This window comes from Nerophis ophidion, linkage group LG07 (assembly GCF_033978795.1).
Source record: "Nerophis ophidion isolate RoL-2023_Sa linkage group LG07, RoL_Noph_v1.0, whole genome shotgun sequence".
Taxonomy (NCBI): Eukaryota; Metazoa; Chordata; class Actinopteri; order Syngnathiformes; family Syngnathidae; genus Nerophis; species Nerophis ophidion.
Genome location: NC_084617.1, coordinates 50620872 through 50643596, shown reverse-complemented (window position 1 = coordinate 50643596; position 22725 = coordinate 50620872). Strand labels below are relative to the sequence as shown.

At 38.5% G+C, this 22725-nt stretch overlaps 1 protein-coding gene across 1 annotated transcript in view; it reads left to right on the top strand.

The window, feature by feature from the left end:
• The first annotated feature begins 1078 nt into the window (after window positions 1-1078).
• Window positions 1079-22725, top strand: part of polk (polymerase (DNA directed) kappa) — a 28869-nt gene continuing 7222 nt past the window's right edge. Inside the window, exons 1-15 of the mRNA XM_061906338.1 lie at window positions 1079-1442; window positions 1711-1830; window positions 1896-2048; window positions 4785-4916; window positions 5028-5178; window positions 5258-5467; window positions 8388-8512; window positions 8637-8803; window positions 8871-8903; window positions 8996-9092; window positions 11129-11300; window positions 16283-17137; window positions 21825-21873; window positions 21960-22028; window positions 22557-22675. Coding sequence (XP_061762322.1) covers window positions 1311-1442; window positions 1711-1830; window positions 1896-2048; window positions 4785-4916; window positions 5028-5178; window positions 5258-5467; window positions 8388-8512; window positions 8637-8803; window positions 8871-8903; window positions 8996-9092; window positions 11129-11300; window positions 16283-17137; window positions 21825-21873; window positions 21960-22028; window positions 22557-22675 — 2584 coding nt within the window. The 5' untranslated portion in view covers window positions 1079-1310. The remainder of the gene's footprint in view (window positions 1443-1710; window positions 1831-1895; window positions 2049-4784; window positions 4917-5027; window positions 5179-5257; window positions 5468-8387; window positions 8513-8636; window positions 8804-8870; window positions 8904-8995; window positions 9093-11128; window positions 11301-16282; window positions 17138-21824; window positions 21874-21959; window positions 22029-22556; window positions 22676-22725) is intronic.

The window sequence follows — 22725 nt, the reverse complement described above, 5'->3', positions numbered from 1 at the left end:
CCCCAGCAAGACGCGCCTGGCGTTTGTGCTACGGCTAATGCCCATCCATCCATCCATCCATCCATACATACATACATCCATCCATCCATACATACATCCATCTTCTTCCACTTATCCGAAGTCGGGTCGCGGGGGCAGCAGCCTAAGCAGGGAAGCCCAGACTTCCCTCTCCCCAGCCACTTTGTCCAGCTCTTCCCGGGGGATCCCAAAGCGTTCCCAGGCCAGCCGGGAGATATAGTCTTCCCAACATGTCCTGGGTCTTACCCGGGGCCTCCTGCCGGTTGGACGGGCCCTAAACACCTCCCTAGGGAGGCGTTCGGGTGGCATCCTGACCAGATGTCGGAGCCACCTCATCTGGCTTTTCTCGATTTGGAGGAGCAGTGGCTTTACTTTGAGCTCCTCCCGGGTGGCAGAGCTTCTCACCCTATCTCTAAGGGAGAACCCCGCCACCCGGCGGAGCAAACTCATTTTGGCCTCTTGTACCTGTGATCTTATCCTTTCGGTCATGACCCAAAGCTCATGACCAAAACTCATGTCCATAGGTGAGGATGGGAACGTAGATCGACTGGTAAATTGAGAGCTTTGCCTTCCGGCTCAGCTCCTTCTTCACCACAACGGATCGATGCAGCGTTCGCATTACTGAAGATGCCGCACCGATCCGCCTGTCGATCTCACGATCCACTCTTCCCCCACTCGTGAACAAGACTCCTAGGTACTTGAACTCCTCCACTTGGGGTAGGGTCTCCCCCACAACCCTCCGGCTAATGGGGATCCTCAATAAACAATTAACAATAAACAATGACTGTCCAAAACCAATATTCTTTACTCAACACAGTTTGATAATTATCTTTGATTTTAAACAGTCAACACAACTCCATTGCTGTGAAAAAAAAAACAACCTGCGAGATTTTCAATATTGAAATTTTGAAATCATTTTTGATTAATTGTTTTAATAACAGACAATAATATATTAATCGTTAGTGTGTTCATACAAGCAAAGAGAGAAAATAAAAAAAATAAAAACATTGAAAATAAAAAACAGCTGGCGAAGAGTCCACAGGAAAAGGAAGTTAAGCATTTCCTGTGACGATTCACGAACCCGGATCTGCCGCCAAAGAGCCACTCATATTTTCAAACGTTGAATTTCGGACATATTTGTCCGCGATTTTAGTAGCTAATTACTTACTTTTTATTTACACATGCATATTTTCATAATGGCTTATGACGCTCCATGGCTTTTTTTGAGTAACAAATGAGATTGTTATTGTTGGCGGAAACTATAATTCAACATCAGTGGTCAGATCCTCAGGATGGAAAATGGCAGTCTATCCAGCAAAGGAGGAGAAGGACTCCTCTCCAGAATGGCCCTCAATGACAACAAAGCTGGTATGCAGGGTCTTGACAGAGACAAAATCAACAAGATCATCATGGAGTCATCAAAGGTTAGTTAGTCACGAAACTAGTCGGGGTTGTTTTGAAACACCTTCTATCCAGCTGTCTCCACTGCACAAAAGTGATGCTCAGGGAAGTACAAATGTTTTATTATGGAGGTGCCGTGGACAGTTTTCAAATGAGATTTCCACTGTGTCCAGCCTTGTGTAACAATCCCATATTCCCAATGCACTGATGTATAGACCTGGGAAGATGTACTAGTGCAGGTTATTATGATAGATCGTTCTAATGCTTTCTGCCCTTGCCCTTCCTTTGAAGGGATCCAAGTTTTATGAGAATGAGCTGAGGAGAGAGGAGCAGGTGAACCAGCGCATTGAAAAAATGATGCTTCAAAAAGCACAAATCACAGAGCAACAGTTAAAGAAAGCGCAAGCTCACGTAAGTCGGGACAATATTCTGTAAACAGATGTTCTGTTGTTACTTCATCAACACTCTCTCAATAGGTGGAAAGGATGGTCTCTGAGCTGGAGAAGAGGCGCGATCTAAGCCGTGTGATTGTGCACGTGGACATGGACGCTTTCTACGCTGCGGTGGAGACCAGAGACTGTCCTGAACTGAAGCACAAGCCTATGGCTGTAGGATCCATGAGCATGCTGGTAGGTCGAAAAGCGTATTTATGTCATCATTCATTTAGACTTTAATGGTTGATTGAACCGCGATGCAAGATGTGTGACTCATCAAAAAGTCAAAATTCAATGAATATACATAAAAACAGAAGAATATTAGAATCGCTTCTCGTGCAATGCACCTCTACACCATAATAATAAACAATAAAGTTAAATAGGACTGCACTAATTAATCGATTAATTTGATTGGAAAAAAGTCTTGTTTTATATTCTGTTGCTGTTAGTTTTACTTTTTCCTAATGCAATTGTGTTAAAAATGCAGTTTCAATGTTGATAATGTGTATTTATGAAAAAAAAAGATACTTAGAGCAAGCAGATTTTTTTGAAATGTAAACTATTTCCTTAAAATACGGATTGAAGCTATAAAGTGTGTAAATACTCAATTAATCGAACAAACTCATCGATAGTTGACTTGATTACTATATTAATTAGAGCTGGGAATCTTTGGGCACTTCACAATTCCATTATGATTTATGAGCTACAGTACGATAAGATTAACAATGGATTATTGATGCATCTTTAATTTATGTATATCACTAAATAAGCATGTATCACTTGCAACTTAAAAAAACCCCCAATGCATTTGGAATAAAAAAAAAACAATTATCGCATTTATTAAATTATGAAAATGTGTGCAAAAATGGACTATAAGTGCCCTGTATTAGAGGAGCTGGTCGGATCTCTCGATAAGGTGGCTCGATGCAGTCAGCCAAATTTTAGAACTGTCTGCATTACTTTATTTACAATGAATTAATTGTTTATCGATTACTGACGTTCACTAATTATTTTTTTAAATTGCATGAATATCATCCACTTCTTCCTCTTCGGAGCACTGTCCTTCACACTCACACTTTTCGTTCCCATGGTTGGAAAACAAGTGTATGTCGTCCTCTAGCTACAAGCTAATGTTACCGAGTAAAACAGAATGGTTAGATAGATCTTACAGGGTTCGCTGTCACATTTGCCACACCAGCTAATGGCGTGTACGCCCGTAACTCAAAATGTTGCTTGCAACTAGGGCTGGGCGATATGGCCTTCTTTTAATGTCTCGATAATTTTAGGACAAATCGCGATACACAATGTATATCTCGATATTTTGCCTTAGCTTTGAATGAACACTTATGCATATAATCACAGCAGTATGATGATTCTATGTTTCTACATTGAAACATTCTTCTTCTTACTGCATTAATATATCCAATCCAATCCACTTTATTTAAATAGCACATTTAAACAACAAAATATTTCCAAAGTGCTGCACAACAATATTAAAAACAACATTCAAATACTACCCTGAGCTCCACCAATGACTGGATAAAAACAAAAATAAAAAATAAATACATATAGAACCAATATAAAAACAATATAAAATAATTATGATTAAAACGATTTTAAGGGTGAAACCAATTAAAATTAAAAGTCTGGTATTGGGCACCACGAGCTGGAGCTGGCTCTCGGACCTCAAAGCGCGTGCAGGATTGTAAGTTAGGATGAGGTACGAGATATAATGGGGTGCCTGTCCATGTACAGCTTTAAAACCAAAGAGCAAGGTTTTATATATATGCTCATTTTAAACTTTCATGCAGAGAGGGAAATCACAACTAAGTCAATTGACCAAAACTGTATTTTATCAAACAGTTATTAAGCAGTGGCACAAAAATTCATGTCATTTCAAAACAGAAATTGCAAGTTTGTCAGAGACATTTTAAAACAAGCTATGAGTGTACATTGTGCACGATGTCACTAAGATGACATATCAAAAAAACACTAAATTAAAGTGCACTTTTTGTACAGAACGCCACTACAATAGTTTAAAACAAATACAGTGCACTTTTGTGCATGATGTCACACAAGATATTTCAATAAATGTCACATAAAAATAAGCTGCATATCAAATAGTATATGTCCTACGGTGTTGATGTGGAAATTGTTGCTTCGGCATTTTGTGGGTGTGGCACCCAACGGAGATGTTGACATGCAGTTTCAAGCATTCTTCATTCTCTAGCGGGTGACTTTTCAAATGATGCTACAAATTAGCAATGCTGCTACTTTTGGTAGCAACGCTTCTGCCGTATAAATGTTCCAACATGTTCCCGCTTGAAGCCAAACCACCGCCAGACGTTTTTCTTGGGAATTAATTCTTCCTCCGTTTGTTACCAGATTTGCGCCTTCTCTCTTTTGTATTACCACTCGCAACACACCGTTAGCATCACAGCTAATGTTACCCATGCCGCTACATCTCTGCTCGGGGAGGGCGTGTGACGTTGCATATGTGACGTAGGTAAGAAGGTGCGCTTGTCTCTGTTTGAAGGAGAGACAAGAAAGAGGAAGGAACGCATGCAGTTTAATGCCCGCAGCTAAAAGCAACTGTGTGAGAACATATACTCGAATATCACGATATAATCATTTTCTGTATCGCACAGAGACAAACCCGCAATATATCGAGTGTATCGATATATCGCAATGCCCTACTTGCAACTTACAGCATAACAATGAACTCTTATATCAAAACACTCTAAATTGACGTTCCACTGTATCACATTTTGGGAGAGTACCACTTGCACAGTGTCAATTCAAAATATGAATTATTTTCCGCTTGTATTGGATCTTATTTGATCTAAAAAGTGGCCACTGGTGTAGTTGATCCCTAATTTATGTTTAATGCTGATGTCTTATATTGTCAAAACTCTACTGTCCTTTTTGCAGTCCACGTCCAACTACCATGCTCGGAAGTTCGGCGTTCGGGCCGCCATGCCTGGATTCATAGCCAAAAAACTCTGCCCCGACCTAATCATCGTTCCATGCAATTTTAATAAATATAAATCAGTGAGCAATGAGGTGAGTGAGACACTGCGGCATAAACACGAGCTTGGAAAGACTTACTATGCAGCTGTTTTTGTAGTTCACCCCCTTAACTAATGGCTCATGTGTTTCTAACCCTTTTTTTAGATCAGGCAGATATTTGCAGATTATGATCCTTTTTTCCAGCCTGTGAGTCTGGATGAAGCCTATCTGGACTTTACAGAGCACCTGGAACAAAGGAAGAGCTGGCCAGAGGCCTCACGGACACATTACTACAGCTCCAGCAGCACGGCTACAGGCAGGACTCTATTACCCAGAAAACTTAATAAATGATGGTGTTTGTGTTACATCAATGTATATTTTTTTTAATGGTTCAGAGGAATTTGAGCACCCCCAGGAATCCGAGGTAAAAGGCTTCTCACCCGTGCTGTTTGAGGACAGCCCGAGTTCGTCTGAGGCTTTGTCGGGTTCTGGAGCAGGTGATGCGACCGGTCCGGCCACTGAGGTTTTTGGGACGTCAGTGGAAGAGGCTGTCAGAGAGATGCGTTTCCGCATTGAGCAGAAGACCATGCTGACTGCAAGTGCAGGTGGGAGGAAAGCGACATTTAAATAATTTCTTGTCCACCTGTGTTGCATTAAGTCCTTTTAGTTCTACTCGGGAAGGCCAAAGACGTTTCTTTAATCTGTTGTTTTATTTGATCATATTAGAGACTAATTTAAGAGTGTTTTGAGATAAGAGCTGTTAAAAGTTATTTGGGGATTTTAAATCATGCTTCTCACCTGGATAGTAGAAGGTTGTGGCCATAAAATGAAAAATTGGTCAACTTTGAGAGCCAGCTAAGACACAAAAAAGGCAAGAAAAACACAAAAAGACACTTGTTTGCACCCAACATTTTTTAACCCATCGTGAGATTATGATTCATTCTTCCTCTAAACTGGAATATATGAACATTTCATTAGTCGTCATTATATTGAGAGCAGACATTGTACAGTAAGTGATTATGATTGTTTTATTATGTGTGTTGTCTTTCACAAAGTCTGCCGTGAGTAATAATCAGTATTGTTGTTGAAGGAAAAAGCGAACGATCTCACAAGCCTATAGGCACTCTTTGCATATCATTTATTTTTTAGGGGTGGCGGGGGTTGAAGAAAAGCAGTACTCAGCGACAACTCGACTTAAAAGTGCCCCAACTTGTGAGTGTTTAGAGATATGAACTTTCTCTCGGTTGATTGTTATGCTTCAAGTTGCGAGCAAAGGTTTTAGTTAGTAGTACTTGCTAGCATTAGCTTAAAGCTGGAGATCGGCATAACTTTGTTTTCCATCCATTAGAACAAAGAAAGTTAGTGAGAACGACTGTGCTGAGAAGAAGACAGGGATGATTTTCATTTAATTAAGAGAAATCAACAAAAACATGACCGACAGTGTAAATGAATGTTCTCATTTATCCAGGTTATTGTCATCTCAGGGCATTCAATCCGAATAGGATGGGATGAGAGGCGAAACATCTTCTCAGACAAACAAAACAGTCCAGTTGCGATTGATTGAATGTTCTGAGATGACCGACAGTGTTACCGATTTGGTGAGGCCATTCAAAAGGCTGTACCATTCAGAAGAGCGAACATAACCCCAGTCAAAGACGTTGAAATAATATCCAAACCGCAAAAATATTACATTAGCTGGTGTAGCGAATGTCACAGTGAACCCCGTAAGATCCGCCTATAACATCGGGTCTTTACTCGCTAGTATCGACATAACTTAGTTTTTCCAAAATTGGAGCCGGGAAAGTGAGTGTGGAGGACAGTGCTGAGAAGAAGAAGCGGATGATATTTATTTAATTACATAAATAAATAATCACAATCATGACCAAGCGTGGTGCCAATTTGGCGTAGAAATTCGAGTGTATCAGTGTCAGCCAGCCAAAAATGTTGAAATAATATCTTAAGGGTACAGATTTATTCATGAAAACATGGAAAAGCTGCTGATGTTGTGTTTGACAAAGAAGCAGTCCACTCTCCAAAGTGAATACTTTTATTACATTACTTCATAAACTACTATAGTTGTTATTAGTACATTTTATCGTATTGTTTTTATACTGTATTTCTTGTTTAAAAGTTGTTTATTTATTTATTTATTTTAAGTTAGTTACAGTACATGTTAGATTGTGCTGTTTTGGGGGTGTGAGGACATATTAAATTTGATTTCAATTCATTTCAATGGGAGACGTTGATTTGAGATACAAGTGATTTGAATGAAGAGCTCTGTCTCAAAACCAATTCAGCTCGTAAAATGAGGTACTACTAAATATAAAAGAAAAGTTTTAAATCAGGCAAATGCTTGATCGAAATTGTGTTTGTAAAAATAAGTATTTTGTTTTATTTGAAGTTCCAGTGTAGCATTTCAGCTAACTTAAGGAACAGAGATGACAAGTATATCCTTTGTCAAATTCAAATTATAGTCATACATTGAAAATGCAAAATAAAAAACTGAATGGCACAAAATATTGTCTTAAAGGTTCCCTTTAATGCTGACAACATTGGCTCTTATATCTTAGATCTGGACCTAAAAACGATGTCTACGGTTAAAATTCCCCCCAAAATTGACACAGTAGTGATTTTGGGCTTGTTTTAAGCCTACAGAAAACTACAGGCAATTTTGTATTGCGTAGTATTTGTTTTGCTAGCATTTTGATCCTGAATCACAGCATTTTTACGCACAATTTGAAGATATTAGCAAAATACCCTCAGGGTAAGAAAGACACAGTCGGAACCTGCGAAAAATCAATCTACGGTAAATGCTTTATTTTTAAAATGCATGTTACATGTTGAAATGTAGTTTTGGGGGGACCAAACCAATTAAATTTGATTAATTTTCCTCCCGATTGTAACTGAGATAGGCACCAGCGCCCCCCGTGACCCCAAAGGGTATACACGGTAGAAAATGGATGGATGGATAATTAATTTCAATGGGAGACGTTAAAACTGAGATGTGTATTGTGTTAAGAGCTCCATCACAGAACCAATTAAAGCTTGTAAATTGAGGTACTACTGAATCACCCAAAGATAAGCAGATTTTTTCTGTCTTAATACGCCAAAATAAATTCATTACTTTTAAGTACAAGCCACACATTCAAAGCTACACTGTGATGGTACGTAAAAACAGTAGTGCACAAAGTAAAAATATTAGGAGCGATTTATTTGATAAAAGCAGGACAGCTTGCTGTGAGTATTTCGGCCTCCTCCCACATTCCATAAACATGCATGTTTGGTTAACTGGAGACAAGGTGCACCACACTTCTACACCCCCGACCATAATGACAACAATCAATAAATAAACATGAATGACAATTCAGAACTATTTGGGTCATACTGGTTGGATTGTATTCCCAATTCTGCATAATCTAACACCACTAAATATCAGCAACATACTTGCATCAGTATTAATGTTATGTTTTACCAGATGTGGAGCAAAACATGCCATGTTCATTTATGCTTCCCTTTTCCTTCCAGGCATTGCGCCAAACATGATGCTGGCCAAGGTGTGCAGTGACAAGAACAAGCCCAACGGACAGTACAGACTGCCATCCGCCCGAGAGGCCGTCATGGACTTCATCCAGGACCTCCCAGTTCGCAAAGTACGCCACACTTCAGTTCACACAAAGTGTTACCGGTGAAAAAGAGTGCAATTGTTTGCTGGTGTGATGTGACGAATGACTTGCCGCAGCAATATTTGAACTTGCATCGTGTTTCTGTGCGCAGGTGTCAGGCATTGGAAAGGTGAGCGAGAAGATGCTGAACTCCCTGAGCATCAGTAGTTGTGCTCATCTCGGTCAGCAGATGGCGTTGTTGTCTTTGTTGTTCTCAGAGACGGCCTGGCATCACTTCATGCAGGTGTCCCTGGGTCTGGGCTCCACGCACATTGTGAGGTACAGTACTTGAATCCCCAGTCTTCAAAATCTATACCATAAGATACTCATATCTCATATCATACAGGAATGAAGAAAGGAAAAGCATGAGCACAGAAAGGTAGGTTTTTTTCTTCTGTTAAATAAAATCTACGTATCCACACCCACTTATTTGTTGTGTCTTTGTCCCCAAACTTTTCCTGCAACGTACAGAACATTTAAGGAACTAAACAGGCCTGAGGAGCAATTCTCGTTATGCAGAGAACTGTGTGAAGACTTAGCACAAGACCTGAAAAGAGAAGACCTCAAGGTACCAAACATTTTATACACCACACATTTTATCCATGAACAATTTTATTGGAGATCTTCTTATACATGGAACCTCGATCTATAAACCCATCTTTTGAAAACTTTTCGATTTATGAACTATCTATTACTGTGTGGGTTCCCTCCGAGTACTCCAGCTTCCTCCCACCTCCAAAGACATGCACCTGGGGATAGGTTGATTGGGAACACAAAATTGGCCCGAATGTTAAATGTTGTCAATGTGTGTTGGCCCTGCGATGAAGTAGCGACTTGTCCAGGGTGTACCCCACCTTCTGCTCGAATGCAGCTGAGATAGGCTCCAGCACTCCCCGAAAGGGACAAGCGGTAGAAAATATATGGATAGATGATAGATCGAGCTAAGTATGCCTCTGTGCAAACCATGTCTCTGTGTATAGGCACTTTTTCATTCATTTTGTGCTTGCCGTATTGAAGAGATTGACGAAGCAGGCTTCGTACCACAGCAAGTTTTTAAATGCAATAAGACTAGACTTTTCTGGAAAAATATGCCAAAGCGGACTTACATCACAGCGGAGGAGAAGACACTACCTTTTGTACAGCGGCATCTCTTTCAAGAGTACACACTCACGGCCCCTTCTCCTCCGGTGTCTGCTCCTTTCTTTCCTATCGTCAGCGGCTCATTTGCCGATGACATTGAAAGTGAATTTTACTTGTTTTGTTTGTTTTTGTTTCAATATGGTCGTTAAAGTTAAGGCTGTTTGAGATGTCTGATCGCTTATGTGGGCACCAAAAGGCATTGTTTTGACTTGTTAATATCACCCTTTTGGCATGTTTGTTTGATCTACAGTACTGTATCACACTTTATATTTTGTTCAAAGTGCACAAACTAGGGGTGTGGGAAAAAATCGATTTGAATTTAAATCGCGATTCTTACGTTGTGCGATTCAGAATCGATACTCATTTTAACAAAATCGATTTTTTTATTTTTTTTATTTTTTTTAATCAATCCAACAAAACAATACACAGCAATACCATAACAATGCAATCCAATTCCAAAACCAAACCTGACCCAGCAACACTCAGAACTGCTATAAACAGAGCAATTGAGAGAAGACACAAACATGACACAGAACAAACCAAAAGTCGTGAAACAAAAATGAATACTATCAACAACATTATCAATATTAGTTATAATTTCAGCATAGCAGTGATTAAAAATTCCTCTTTGACATTATCATTAGACATTTAGAAAAATAAAAAAAAGAACAATAGTGTCACAGTGGCTTACAGTTGCATCGCATCTCATAAGCTTGACAACATACTGTGTCCAATAATTTCACAAAGATAAAATAAGTCATATTTTTGGTTCATTTAATAGTTAAAACAAATTTACATTATTGCAATAAGTTCATAAAACATTGTCCTTTACAATTATAAAAGCTTTTTACAAAAATCTACTTCTCTGCTTGCATGTCAGCAGACTGGGGTAGATCCTGCTGAAATCCTATGTGTTGAATGAATAGAGAGTCCTTTTAAATCAGGAAAAATCGTTTTTGAATCCAGAATCGTGTTGAATTAAAAAAAAAAAAAAGATTTTGAATCGAATCGTGACCCCAAGAATCGATATTGAATCGAATCGTGGGACACCTAAAGATTCGCAGCCCTAGCACAAACCTTGTAAAATATGAATTTTTGTCATAGCCGGACCCCATTGTTCATGTTTACATTGTTTCTTAAAAGATATTTGCTTCACTATATACATTTTTCCATTTACAAATCCTATACAAGTGACAATTAGGTTTGTAAATCGTGTTTCCACTGTATAAGTACGTCAGATTGTTCATTCCCATTTTTAATGGATTAAGGAACCGCTTGATGGTTTGGCACGGTCATCACCCCCCTGCCTAGGTGCCTGATGTCGTCTTGATAGCAACAGGAAATGGAGGGCCATTAAGGAGACAGCAGGGGCCAGCTGTCAAGTCTCCCATGGCGACGAACACGTTGTAACAGTGTGCATATAACTATATACCTACCGACCCTGTCCCCTTTCGTCTTCCAAAGGGTAAAAACGTCACGCTGAAGCTGAAGAATGTGAATTTTGAGGTGAAAACCAGGGCAGTGACGCTGCAGTGCGGCGTCGCCACTGCGGACGAGATCTTTGCCACGGCCAAAGACCTGCTGAAGACAGAAATTGACAATGAAAGTCCACAGGCGCTGAGGCTGAGGCTCATGGGTAAGTATGTATTTGTTGTACTACAAGAGCCACTGAACAGTGCAATCTGGATCAGATCAAAACTGATAAGATGTACAGCAATGTAAGCATCTGAAAATGAAACCAAAGGCATAATCTGAATCAGTTTAAGATAGAATTTCGTTTGACTTTACAACTTCCAACCGTGTACAAATGTTTGTTTTCAAACAATTACGATTTAGCAGTGATATACACGTATCAATATGTTAAATTACATCTTCATCATAGGGATGGGTGATATGGCCTGAAAATCTATATTGTGATATACAGTACAGGCCAAAAGTTTGGACACTCCTTCTCATTTAAAAGTGTTTTCTTTATTTTCATGACTATTTACATTACAGATTGCCACTGAAAGCATCAAAACTATGACACCTGTGAAGTGAAAACCATTTCATGTGACTACCTCTTGAAGCTCATCGAGAGAAACCAAGAGTGTGAAAAACAGTAATCATAGAAAAGGGTGGCTATTTTCAAGAAAATAGAATATAAAACATGTTTTCAGTTATTTCACCTTTTTTTGTTAAGAATATAACTCCACATTTGTTCATTCATAGTTTTGATCCCTTCAGTGACAATCTACAATATAAATAGTCATGAAAATAAAGAAAACACATTGAATGAGAAGGTGTGTCCAAACTTTTAGCCTGTACTGTATATTGCATCCTATTGTGATATCTATATATATCGCAATATATGATTTGTCATTTAAATAAAAAGAGAACCATTTTTAAACGGGTTACAAAGGCTCCTAATTTGGCTGTTGATGTATACGATAACATACTGCGTCATTTCGAGTTCTCAAAATGATTATTAATCTACAGTTGTGATCAAAATTATTCAACCCCCACACAATTTTGGTGTTTTAGCGAGTTGGACATTTATTCCGTATTTTTTTATAGTCATATCAAATAAAGATGTGTCAAATAGACAAATGCAACTTAAATTTTAACACTGTATTTTACAAAATACCCAAAAAGGACATTTTTCTTTATATCTCATTGACAAAATTATTCAACCCCTTGAAGATCATAACTCTTAAGAACAGAATTTGAATAAGGTCTTTTCCATCAGGTATTGAAAACACCTTTAGATGTTATTAGAACCATAACGAGCAACAATTAAACTGTTTGAAAAAGACTGTGACGCTCAGCTTCTTGTAGATGGTCAATGGTGTATTTGAAACATGGTGAAGTCCAGGGAGTGGTCAAAGAAGTCAAGAGAGGAGGTAATTTCTCTTCATAAGAAAGGATATGGATATAAGAAAATAGCAAAAACATTACACATTCCAAGAGACACCGTTTGGAGACTAATTCTCAAGTTTAAAGCTAAAGGCACAGTGGAAACACTACCTGGGCGTGGTAGAAAGAGAATGCTGTGTGCGTACAGTGGTGAATAACAGCTGAGGAACTACAACAGGACATTGCAGACGGAGGAACGCAGGTTTCGTCCCAGACAGTATGAGATGAAGGCCTCCATGCTAGAACTCCCAGGCGCACCCCAATTCCGACTACCAGGCACAAGATAAATAGACTCCAGTATGCCAAAAATCATCTGGACAAACCCCAAAGGTTTTGGGAAACTGTTCTATGGAGTGATGAGACAAAACTGGAACTCTTTGGGCCTATGAATCAACGTTATGTCTGGAGGAGAAAAAATGAAGCTTACAAAGAGAAGACCACCTCGCCTACTGTTAAGCATGGTGGGGGGTCAATCATGCCCTTGGGCTGTTTCTCTGCCTCAGGTACCGGGAATCTCCAGCGCGTTCAAGGCATTATGAATTCTATTTCCTACCAGGATATATTAGCTGCAAATGTCATGAGGTCAGTGACGAAGCTGAGGCTTGGGAGACGTTGGACCTTCCAACAGGACAACGATCCCAAGCATACCTCCAAATCAACATCAGAATGATTGCAGAAGAAGGGCTGGAAGACTCTGGAGTGGCCTTCACAGTCGCCAGACCTAAATCCTATAGAAAACCTGTGGTGTGACTTTAAGAAGGCAGTTGCAGCACGCAAGCCCAAGAATATGAATGAACTGGAGGCCTTTGCCCAAGAGGAATGGGCTAAAATACCTGTAGATCGTTGCAATTAAGAAGCTGTTCTACTAAGTACTAAAGATGCATGTAACTAGGGGGTTGAATAATTTTGTCAATGAGATATTAAGAAAAATGTCCTTTTTTGGTATTTTGTAAAATACAGTGTTACAATTTAAGTTGCATTTGTCTATTTGACACATCTTTATTTGATATGACTACAAACAAAATACGGAATAAATGTCCAACTTGCTAAAACACCAGAATTGTGTGGAGGTTGAATATTTTTGATCACAACTGTACTTGTTAATTTACTGTTGATAGCACGTTACTTTTTGTTGTAACATGTTTTAACTACACTTCTATTCAAATAAACACTTATTATTACGTTGTTTGGCCACTACAAATGTGGGTATCGATTCAATACCAAGTAGTTACAGGGTCGATATTGGTCATACAAATGCTGATATGGCTACTTAAAAAAATTCCAACATCATTATTTGATTTTTTTTTTTTTTTTACATAGGATGATACTGTAGCAATAGCAATGATTTCATAATATTTACTTTCATTTAAATCATTGGGTTTTTTTGTCCTTAAAGTGCTCCTGTGTCCACGGACAGATTTCCTGAGTTTGTAAACCATAACAATAATGACTAAATATTTTTTGATAATACAAAATATTGATATACTCACTGTGGGATCGACTAATAATATACTTGATATCGTTACTGTCGATAGTTGTATCGATCCGCCCATCTTTGTTCACGTTCAAAAGCTCTACCTTAGCGGTTAGCACATCCTTGTACAGTGTGTAGCATGTTTAGCTATTTTCTCGTCCTCATGATATTGATACTTGTAAGAAACGTAGTTTATGTGCTGCCATGGAGGCAAGGTTACTGACTCAGAGCAAAAGTGGCTTTGCATTGTGGTTGTTGAGGACGCGTTCGTTCGCTTGTCGCTGTCAAATTTTCGAACACAGCGAGAATGTGTCGTCAACTTGCATTATTAGGATATATCAAAAGCTCTATCATCGCTTAAATGTATATCTTTTATATCATACATCATCTATTTCGCACAATACTAATTCTATGTCAAAGGGGTCCTATAATGCAAAACCGACATATCAACCTGTTGGTACCTGATTTTGTGTAACCAGAATCCTCATAAGTCAGGAACATGGATGGGATCGCCATAAGTCAGGAACATTTGAAAGTAAACCATGCAGGCATGGCGGAATATTTCTAAAACAATCTTGCCTACTTTAATCTTACTCGAAAGACAAATCTTTGGGGTTTTATTTAATAATATTAACATTTCAACCTTTTAATGCCTTTTTCCTTTTTTTCTTTTACCATAAAAAAAGAGCTGTTGGTTTTGGTTTGGTTTTCACCAGGATGCCAGTGTTGCTAAAAAACAAAGGAGTGTCTCTAAGCTGTATTTTCTCAGCACTTATTAAAGTGAAACAGGTTTCCTATTAACTTAGTAGAGGTTTTTTGCTTGCGGTAGTAAAGTACACTCCCTGGGCTTGTGGTGGCGGATCGCTGCTCTGACTCATGCTGCCAATTTGTGTGTTGTGTGGAATTTGTATTGCAACGACACTGCATTTACTTAGCAAAATCACATTCAAATCAGATTAATGAATTCATATAATATGAAATACCTTCCGCCCGATTGTAGCTGAGTTAGGCACCAGCGCCCCCCGCGACCCCAAAGGGAATAAGCAGTAGAAAATGGATGGATGGATGAAATCAATTATTTGTAATGATTTGCAGTATGTTTCCTCTAGGGTTGCAGCTATTGATTATCTTAATCGAGTAACCTATCATCTAGTTAGTTTGATTAATCGAGTAACCAGATAAAAAAAACACTTTATAGCCTCAATGCATATTTTAGGGAATATTTTTTAAATTAAAAAATACTTTTCTATTTACCATAACCTTCATTAATTTACCATAACCTTCATTACCTTCTATATACCTTTTTACCTTTTATTACGTTGTATTTATTTTCTTTTAACTTCCATTTACCTTCTTTTGTCATCGATTTATCTTTCATTTACCTTTCCAGTTACCGTCTTTTACCTTATATTTTTACATTCTTTTGCCATCTATTTACCTCTTATTGACTCTCAATTTTTTTTTTTTAACTTCAATTTACCTTCTTTTGTCATGAATTTACCTTATATTTTTATGTTCTTTTGCCATCTATTTACCTCTCATTGACTCTCAATTTTCTTTTCTTTTAACTTCCATTTACCTTCTTTTGTCATCAATTTACGTTATATGTACCTTTCCAGTTTCCTTCTTTTACATTTTATTTTTACCTTTTGTCATCGATTTACCCTATTTTTATTTTCTTTTGCCATATATTTAACTTTTTTTTTTACTTTTCTTTAACCTTATTTTATGTTTTATTTAGTTTCTATTTATCTTCTATTAGCTTTTACTGAGCTTTTTTTTTTTACCTTCTTTTATGTTTTATTTACCCTTTATCTTCTTTTAGCTTCTATTTACCTTTTTTCTAACTTTTAATTTTCAAAACTTTGTGTTTACCTTCTTTTTCCATCTTTTACCCTTTATCTAATTTGTTTTACCTTGTTCTACTGTTTACGTATGTATCTTCTAATTACCTTCTCTTTCTTTGTATATAACATTTTCACCTTATTTGACCTTTTATTTACCTTAGTATATACCTTTTACATTCTTTTGCCTTCTGTTGAACTATTACTTTTTCCATCTTTTACCTCTATTTAACTAGTTTTTCCTTCTTATATGCATTACGGATTTCATACATTTTTATTAGTTACACTCAAACGATTAGTCGAAGCGTTTTTCTAATCAAAATAATCAATTCCTTGTTGCAGCCCTAGTTTCCATTGTTGTTTACCCATGGTGTCCTCATGATAACTTATTGTTGCGTACTGCAGGTGTTCGTATCTCTGCCTTTGTCACCACGGATGATAAAAAGCACCTGCAGAAGAGCATCATTGGTTTCCTCCAGCCTGGCAAAGCAGACGCGGGGGGCAACACCCAGGAAATCCATCATCAACACGTTGAAGGGGATCATCCGTCATCTTGTCCTCTCACAGCACAAACATGTCCGACTAAAAAGGAGCTTCCCTGGCCGTCACAGAAAAAGAGCTTACAGGAAGACCAGACATGTGAAAGACCTCCACAGTCTTTCTTTCAAAGAGCTCATGCTAAGAGACTGCAGCTGAACGTTGACTTTGTTACACCCACACATGCTGATTCCCATAAAAGGGCGGAGTCGTCAACAACGAGGGAGGAGCCAAAGAGTAACATGTCACGTTTAGACATTGATGTCCCTTCAGACGCTGGAGCGTCCACATCGGCTTCAGCATTGGACAAACTTACCTGTCCCGTGTGTTTCAGGCAGGTGAGCACAGATGATTTGAATGTCTTCAACAGCCATATAGACCAATGTCTCACTAAAGGCTCCATCGAGCGCCATATGTCGGACTCGTCTGACTCGACGGCAACATCCGAGGTTGAGATGCACAAAGACACAGTAAAGGACAATGGACATGTGAAGTCAAACACCATGATCAGTGTTGACGGTGGAACAGTGACCTCGCAGCGTCCTCAGTCATCTGCTAGGGGAAGTCCCGTCCTCATCTGCCCGGTGTGTCAGCTGACCCAGGACACGGGTGATCTCACTATATTCAATCGCCATGTTGACGTCTGCCTGAACCAGGAAGTGCTGCTTGAGCTGGGAACTTCATCAGCCTCAGCTGAAGGCACAAAGAGCAACTTGACAGCAGGTGAGTTTTTTTTAAATTATTGTTATTATTATTATTGGGTTCCACCAGACATATTTACAGTGGAGTCTCTATTATACAACACTAGTAATTTAACAATTTCATATTACTTTTATTGTGAATAACATGCTTGCAGTTATCAAATTGATAACAATAAATTGACATACAATATACTTTCTTGGTAGAAAAAACATTAAACATTGTTCTGGCTTCTTAAGAGCCATATTATTCGTATTTTAATTTTACCGTATTTTCCGGACTTAAAATCATTTTTCTTTCTCAAAAAGCGACAGTGCGCCTAATGTACGGAATAATTCTGGTTTTGCTTACCGACCTCAAAGCTATTTTATTTGGTACATGGTGAAATGATAATTGTGACCAGTAGATGAGAGATATAAGAGATACGTGTGTGAATGTGAGTGTGAATGTTGTCTGTCTATCTGTGTTGGCCCTGCGATGAGGTGGCGACTTGTCCAGGGTGTACCCCGCCTTCCGCCCGATTGTAGCTGAGATAGGCGCCAGCGCCCCCCGCGACCCCAAAAAGGGAATAAGCGGTAGAAAATGGATGGATGGATGGACGTGTGGACTGCAATATGATGGCAGTCACACATAAGAGATATGTGTAGACTGCAATATGATTCACGTAAACAACACCATCATTTTATGTTCCATTGAAAATATAGAACATTAAACACGGCGTTCAAAAATCTATCAAAATGTTTTACCATGACTTTGGTAAGCTATGGAGCTGCACTGCTTGGTGGATTATACTGTGCTTCAACATACAAGTAATATTATGGTGTGTGTATACAGTAATGTAAGACATTATCTGGCTTTTTGTTTCGCAGTATTATGCAAAAGCAACTTTTCTTATCTTCTGGTACCTGCTGATCTGTATTTGGGATCTGCATAAGTCCTGAAAATGTGCGCGTGTCCGACGCCCTAGTCGATAGGCTAATTATTTTTCTTTATCTTCTTGTTATGGGACATTCATCCTCCGCTGTTGCCATTTCTAATATAAAATAGTGTAAAGTTCTTACTTATATCTGTCAGTACACTCGCCATGGAAGCGCTAAAACATACCGGTGTAGTGAGTTAAATTTTTCACCCAAGGAACTTTAGTTATTAGAGAGTTACGGTCGGACGGTTTTTCACAAGGCACATTTCTGGTGTTGTTATTGCATTAGTGAGCCACGGATGAGGAGATGCCGCTCCGTATATTCCTTTAGTAGATGAGAGATATAAGAGAAACGTGTGGACTTCAATATGATGGCAGTCATACATAAGAGATATGTGTAGACTGCAGTATGACTCAAGTAAACAACACCATCATTTTATGTTCCATCGAAAATATAGAACATTAAACACGCCGTTCAAAAATCTATCAAAATGTTTTACTATGACTTTGGTAAGCAATGGAGCCGCACTGCTTGATGGATTGTACTGTGCTTCAACATACAAGTAATATTATGGTGTGTGTATACAGTAATGTAAGACATTATCTGGCTTTTTGTTTTGCAGTATTATGCAAAAGCACCTTTTCTTACCTGCTGGTACCTGCTGGTCTGTATTTGGGATCTGTATAAGTCCTGAAAATGTGCGCGCGTCCGACGCCCTAGTCGATAGGCTAATTCTTTATCTTTTTTTTTTTTTTGTCCTGTCCAGCTTCTCAGGCAAATCATATAGTTGATGTAGATGCCCATATCGGCTGTTCAGATTTACTTTACAAAAGAGAAGTGTAAGATACTTCTCTTGTTGTCTTATTTAAATTTGACTTTATTAAATGTATTTATATTATCATTTGGTGCAGCCGGGCCGGAGCAGGAGGGGATAGAAAGAGAAAAAAAGGAAGACAGAGGGGGGAATTGTGAGGATAAGAGGGGGATTAGACAGAGAGGCAAAAACAACAACAGCAAATACAACAATAACAACAAAAACAACAACAACAATATAACAACACCAGGACATACAATATGTACAAATATGATCTTGTTATGGGACATTCATCCTCCGCTGTTGCCATTTCTTATATAAAATAGTGTAAAGTACTTACTTATATCTGTCATTAAACTCACCATGGAAGCGCTAAAACATACCGGTGTAGTTAGTTAAATTATTCACCCAAGGAACTTTAGTTATTAGAGAGTTACGATTGGACGTTTTTTCACAAGGCACATTTCCGGTGTTGTTATTGCACTAGTGAGCAACGGATGAGGAGATGCTGCTCCGTTATTGATTTAAGTAAAGTCTGAATGTCATTAAAACAGTTAGGTCATCTTTTGACACTTTTTCCACTCCCGTCTTTGCACGATACACCGCTACAATAAAAATGACGCAGAAAAGACGCTGCTGAAGGTAAACCACGTTAATAAGATGTGCATCCAGAAGCCACTGTCAGAAAGCGGCTTGAAGATGGTCTGTAAAACATAATTTATGCAACATTTTGACCAAAGAACCACCATTACATGTTATGTAGACTTATAATCCGTTAATGCGCCATATAATCCGGTGCACTTTATACAAACCCCGTTTCCATATGAGTTGGGAAATTGTTTTAGATGTAAATATAAACGGAATACAATGATTTGCAAATCCTTTTCAACCCATATTCAATTGAATGCACTACAAAGACAAGATATTTGATGTTCAAACTCATGTACTTTATTTTTTTGGGCAAATAATAATTAACTTAGAATTTCATGGCTGCAACACGTGCCAAAGTAGTTGGGAAAGGACATGTTTACCACTGTTCTACGTCACCTTTTCTTTTAACAACGCTCAATAAACGTTTGGGAACTGAGGAAACTAATTGTTGAACCTTTGAAAGGGGAATTCTTTCCCATCCTTGTTTTATGTAGAGCTTCAGTCGTTCAACAGTCCGGGGTCTCCGCTATCGTATTTTACGCTTCATGATGCGCCAGACATTTTCAAAGGGAGACAGGTCTGGACTGCAGGCGGGCCAGGAAAGTACCCGCACTCTTTTTTTACGAAGCCACGCTGTTGTAACACTTGTCTTGCTGAAATAAGCAGGGGCATCCAGGATAACGTTGCTTGGAGGACAACATATTTTGCTCCAAAACCTGTATGGATCTTTCAGCATTAATGGTGCCTTCACAGATGTGTAAGTTACCCATGCCTTGGGCACTAATACACCCCCATACCATCACAGATTCCTGCTTTTGAACTTTCGCCTATAACAATCCGTATGGTTATTTTCCTCTTTGTTTCGGAGGACACCACGTCCTCTGTTTCAAAACATAATTTGAAATGTGGACTCATCAGACCACAGAACACCTTTCCACTTTGCATCAGTCCATCTTAGGTGAGCTCGGGCCCAGCCAACCAGGCGGCGTTTCAGGATATTGTTGATAAATGGGTTTGGCTTTGCATGGTAGAGTTTTAACCTGCACTTACAGATGTAACGAACAACTGTAGTTACTAACAGTGTTTTTTGATGCAGTACCGCCTGAGGAATCAAAAGTCCGTAATATCACCGCTAAGGTGCAGTGATTTCTCCAGATTCTCTGAACCTTTTGATGATTTTACGGACCATAGATGGTAAAATCCCCAAATTCCTTGCAATAGCTCGTTGAGAAATGTTGTTCTAAAACTGTTCGACAATTTGCTTACATCCTTGTTTGTGAATTACTAAGCATTTCAAGGAAGCTGTTTTTATAACCAATCATGGCACCCACCTGTTGCCAGTTAGCCTGCACACCGGTGGGATGTTCCAAATAAGTGTTTGATGAGCATTCCTCAACTTTATCAGTATTTATTGCCACCTTTCCCAACTTCTTGTCACGTGTTGCTGGCATCAAATTCTAAAGTTAATGATTATTTGCAAAAAAAAAAAATGTTTAGCAGTTTGAATATCAAATATGTTGTCATTGTAGCATATTCAACTGAATATGTGTTGAAAAGGATTTGCAAATCATTGTACTCCGTTTATATTTACATCTAACACAATTTCCCAACTCATATGGAAACAGGGTTTGTATATGAAAAGGATTGAACATAGACCATTCATCGGCAGTGCACCTTATAATCCGGTGCGCTCTATGGTCTAGAAGATACGGTAATTATCGTTACATCCCAAGCTATAGCTATCTTACATTTGGTTCAATGCAGTCATTTATATTGAAATACATATGCTTTGTCATCTTTCTTTTTTAGAGTTACTGATGTTCTTTTGTGGTGTGTAAAATCCCAAGTTGTGTTCCATTTTATTTGTCCTCCAAATTTTGGATGAACTATAAATGTTTGTACAACTTGTTTGCAGTACCAAATTTTATTCATGATTTTTCTTTTTGAGCAATGCGTAAATGCATCCCTCTGTTGTATGAGCTGCACATGTCTATTTGCGAAGATGACCTATGACTTTTTGATTTACAGTCAGTGAAACACTCGCATTGAGTCCTACAGTGAAAACAGATCTTTTTTGACTTCGCTGGGATTTGTTCGCCCTGGCCTTAGAATTGTCCGGAACACTTTCTTACCTATTTTGTTTCCAGTAATGAAAGCAGTCTGAGCACCTAAACAATCCTCCCCTAGAAATTGCACTATTTATCTCTCTAAAGTGCTCCTGTTGGATCCCCAATAGATGAATGTCATTTTTTGTGTGCTGTGCTTTTTTTTTTCTTTTTTTTTGTTCGACGCAAGAAAATAAGGTGTTGAGTGTTGTTGTTCACAGACAGAAGCATCTTTCCGCCAAAGCACGCGGGGAGAGGTAAAACCAAAAGGTAGGACATAATATTGCTTCAAATAAATATGCAGAGTCAGCATTTTCCCTACTAACATGCATTATGTACGATCATATCCCTTCCAGACAAGACTCATTGTCATCGTTGCCCGCCAAAAAGGCCAAAGGTCACAACACCATTGACAGGTTCTTCAGGTGACATTCATTCATTATTCAAAGATGCTGGAAAAATGTTTAGATAAACCTGTTGACAAAAAAATCATGCATATTAAAATGATGGACATATTTAATAACCATAATGTGGCAGGGTTAAATAGTTATTATCCAAAGAAGAAGAAAAAACTCAGATTTTGTATGTTTAATATCCCAAATGGGTGATGATTATATTTATTACATGCTATTTTGGGAATATTTTATTTATTTATTAATTTTAAATGGTGATATTTAGCAATAAATGAATATTTCTGTTTTATAAAAGGATGCTGCAACAACAAAAAATCATATTTTCTACATAACGAAGCAGTTTCTGTGCTAAATTTCAACTAGTTAGATGTCAGACTCAAGGCTCAGGGGCCATATCTGACCCTACACATTGTTTTTTTGTGGCCCGTGAAGGCTTGGAAATAATGTGCGTCAATAAAGTACTTTATTGCTAAATGCATTTGTTTTTTTTTATTTTTGACAAAAAAAAATTTGCATGGAATTGTATATTTTTTCAACCAGGTTCTCAAAATTGCGGACCGTTTCGTGGCGTTGTAGTGAACTTAGTTACTGGATAATGGCAGGAACTGGAACATGCTGTTGTATACGCCGATCCACAGCATCCCAAACATGCTCAATGGGTGAGTGTCCGGTGAGTGTGCTGGGCATGCAAGAAGTGGGATGTTTTCAA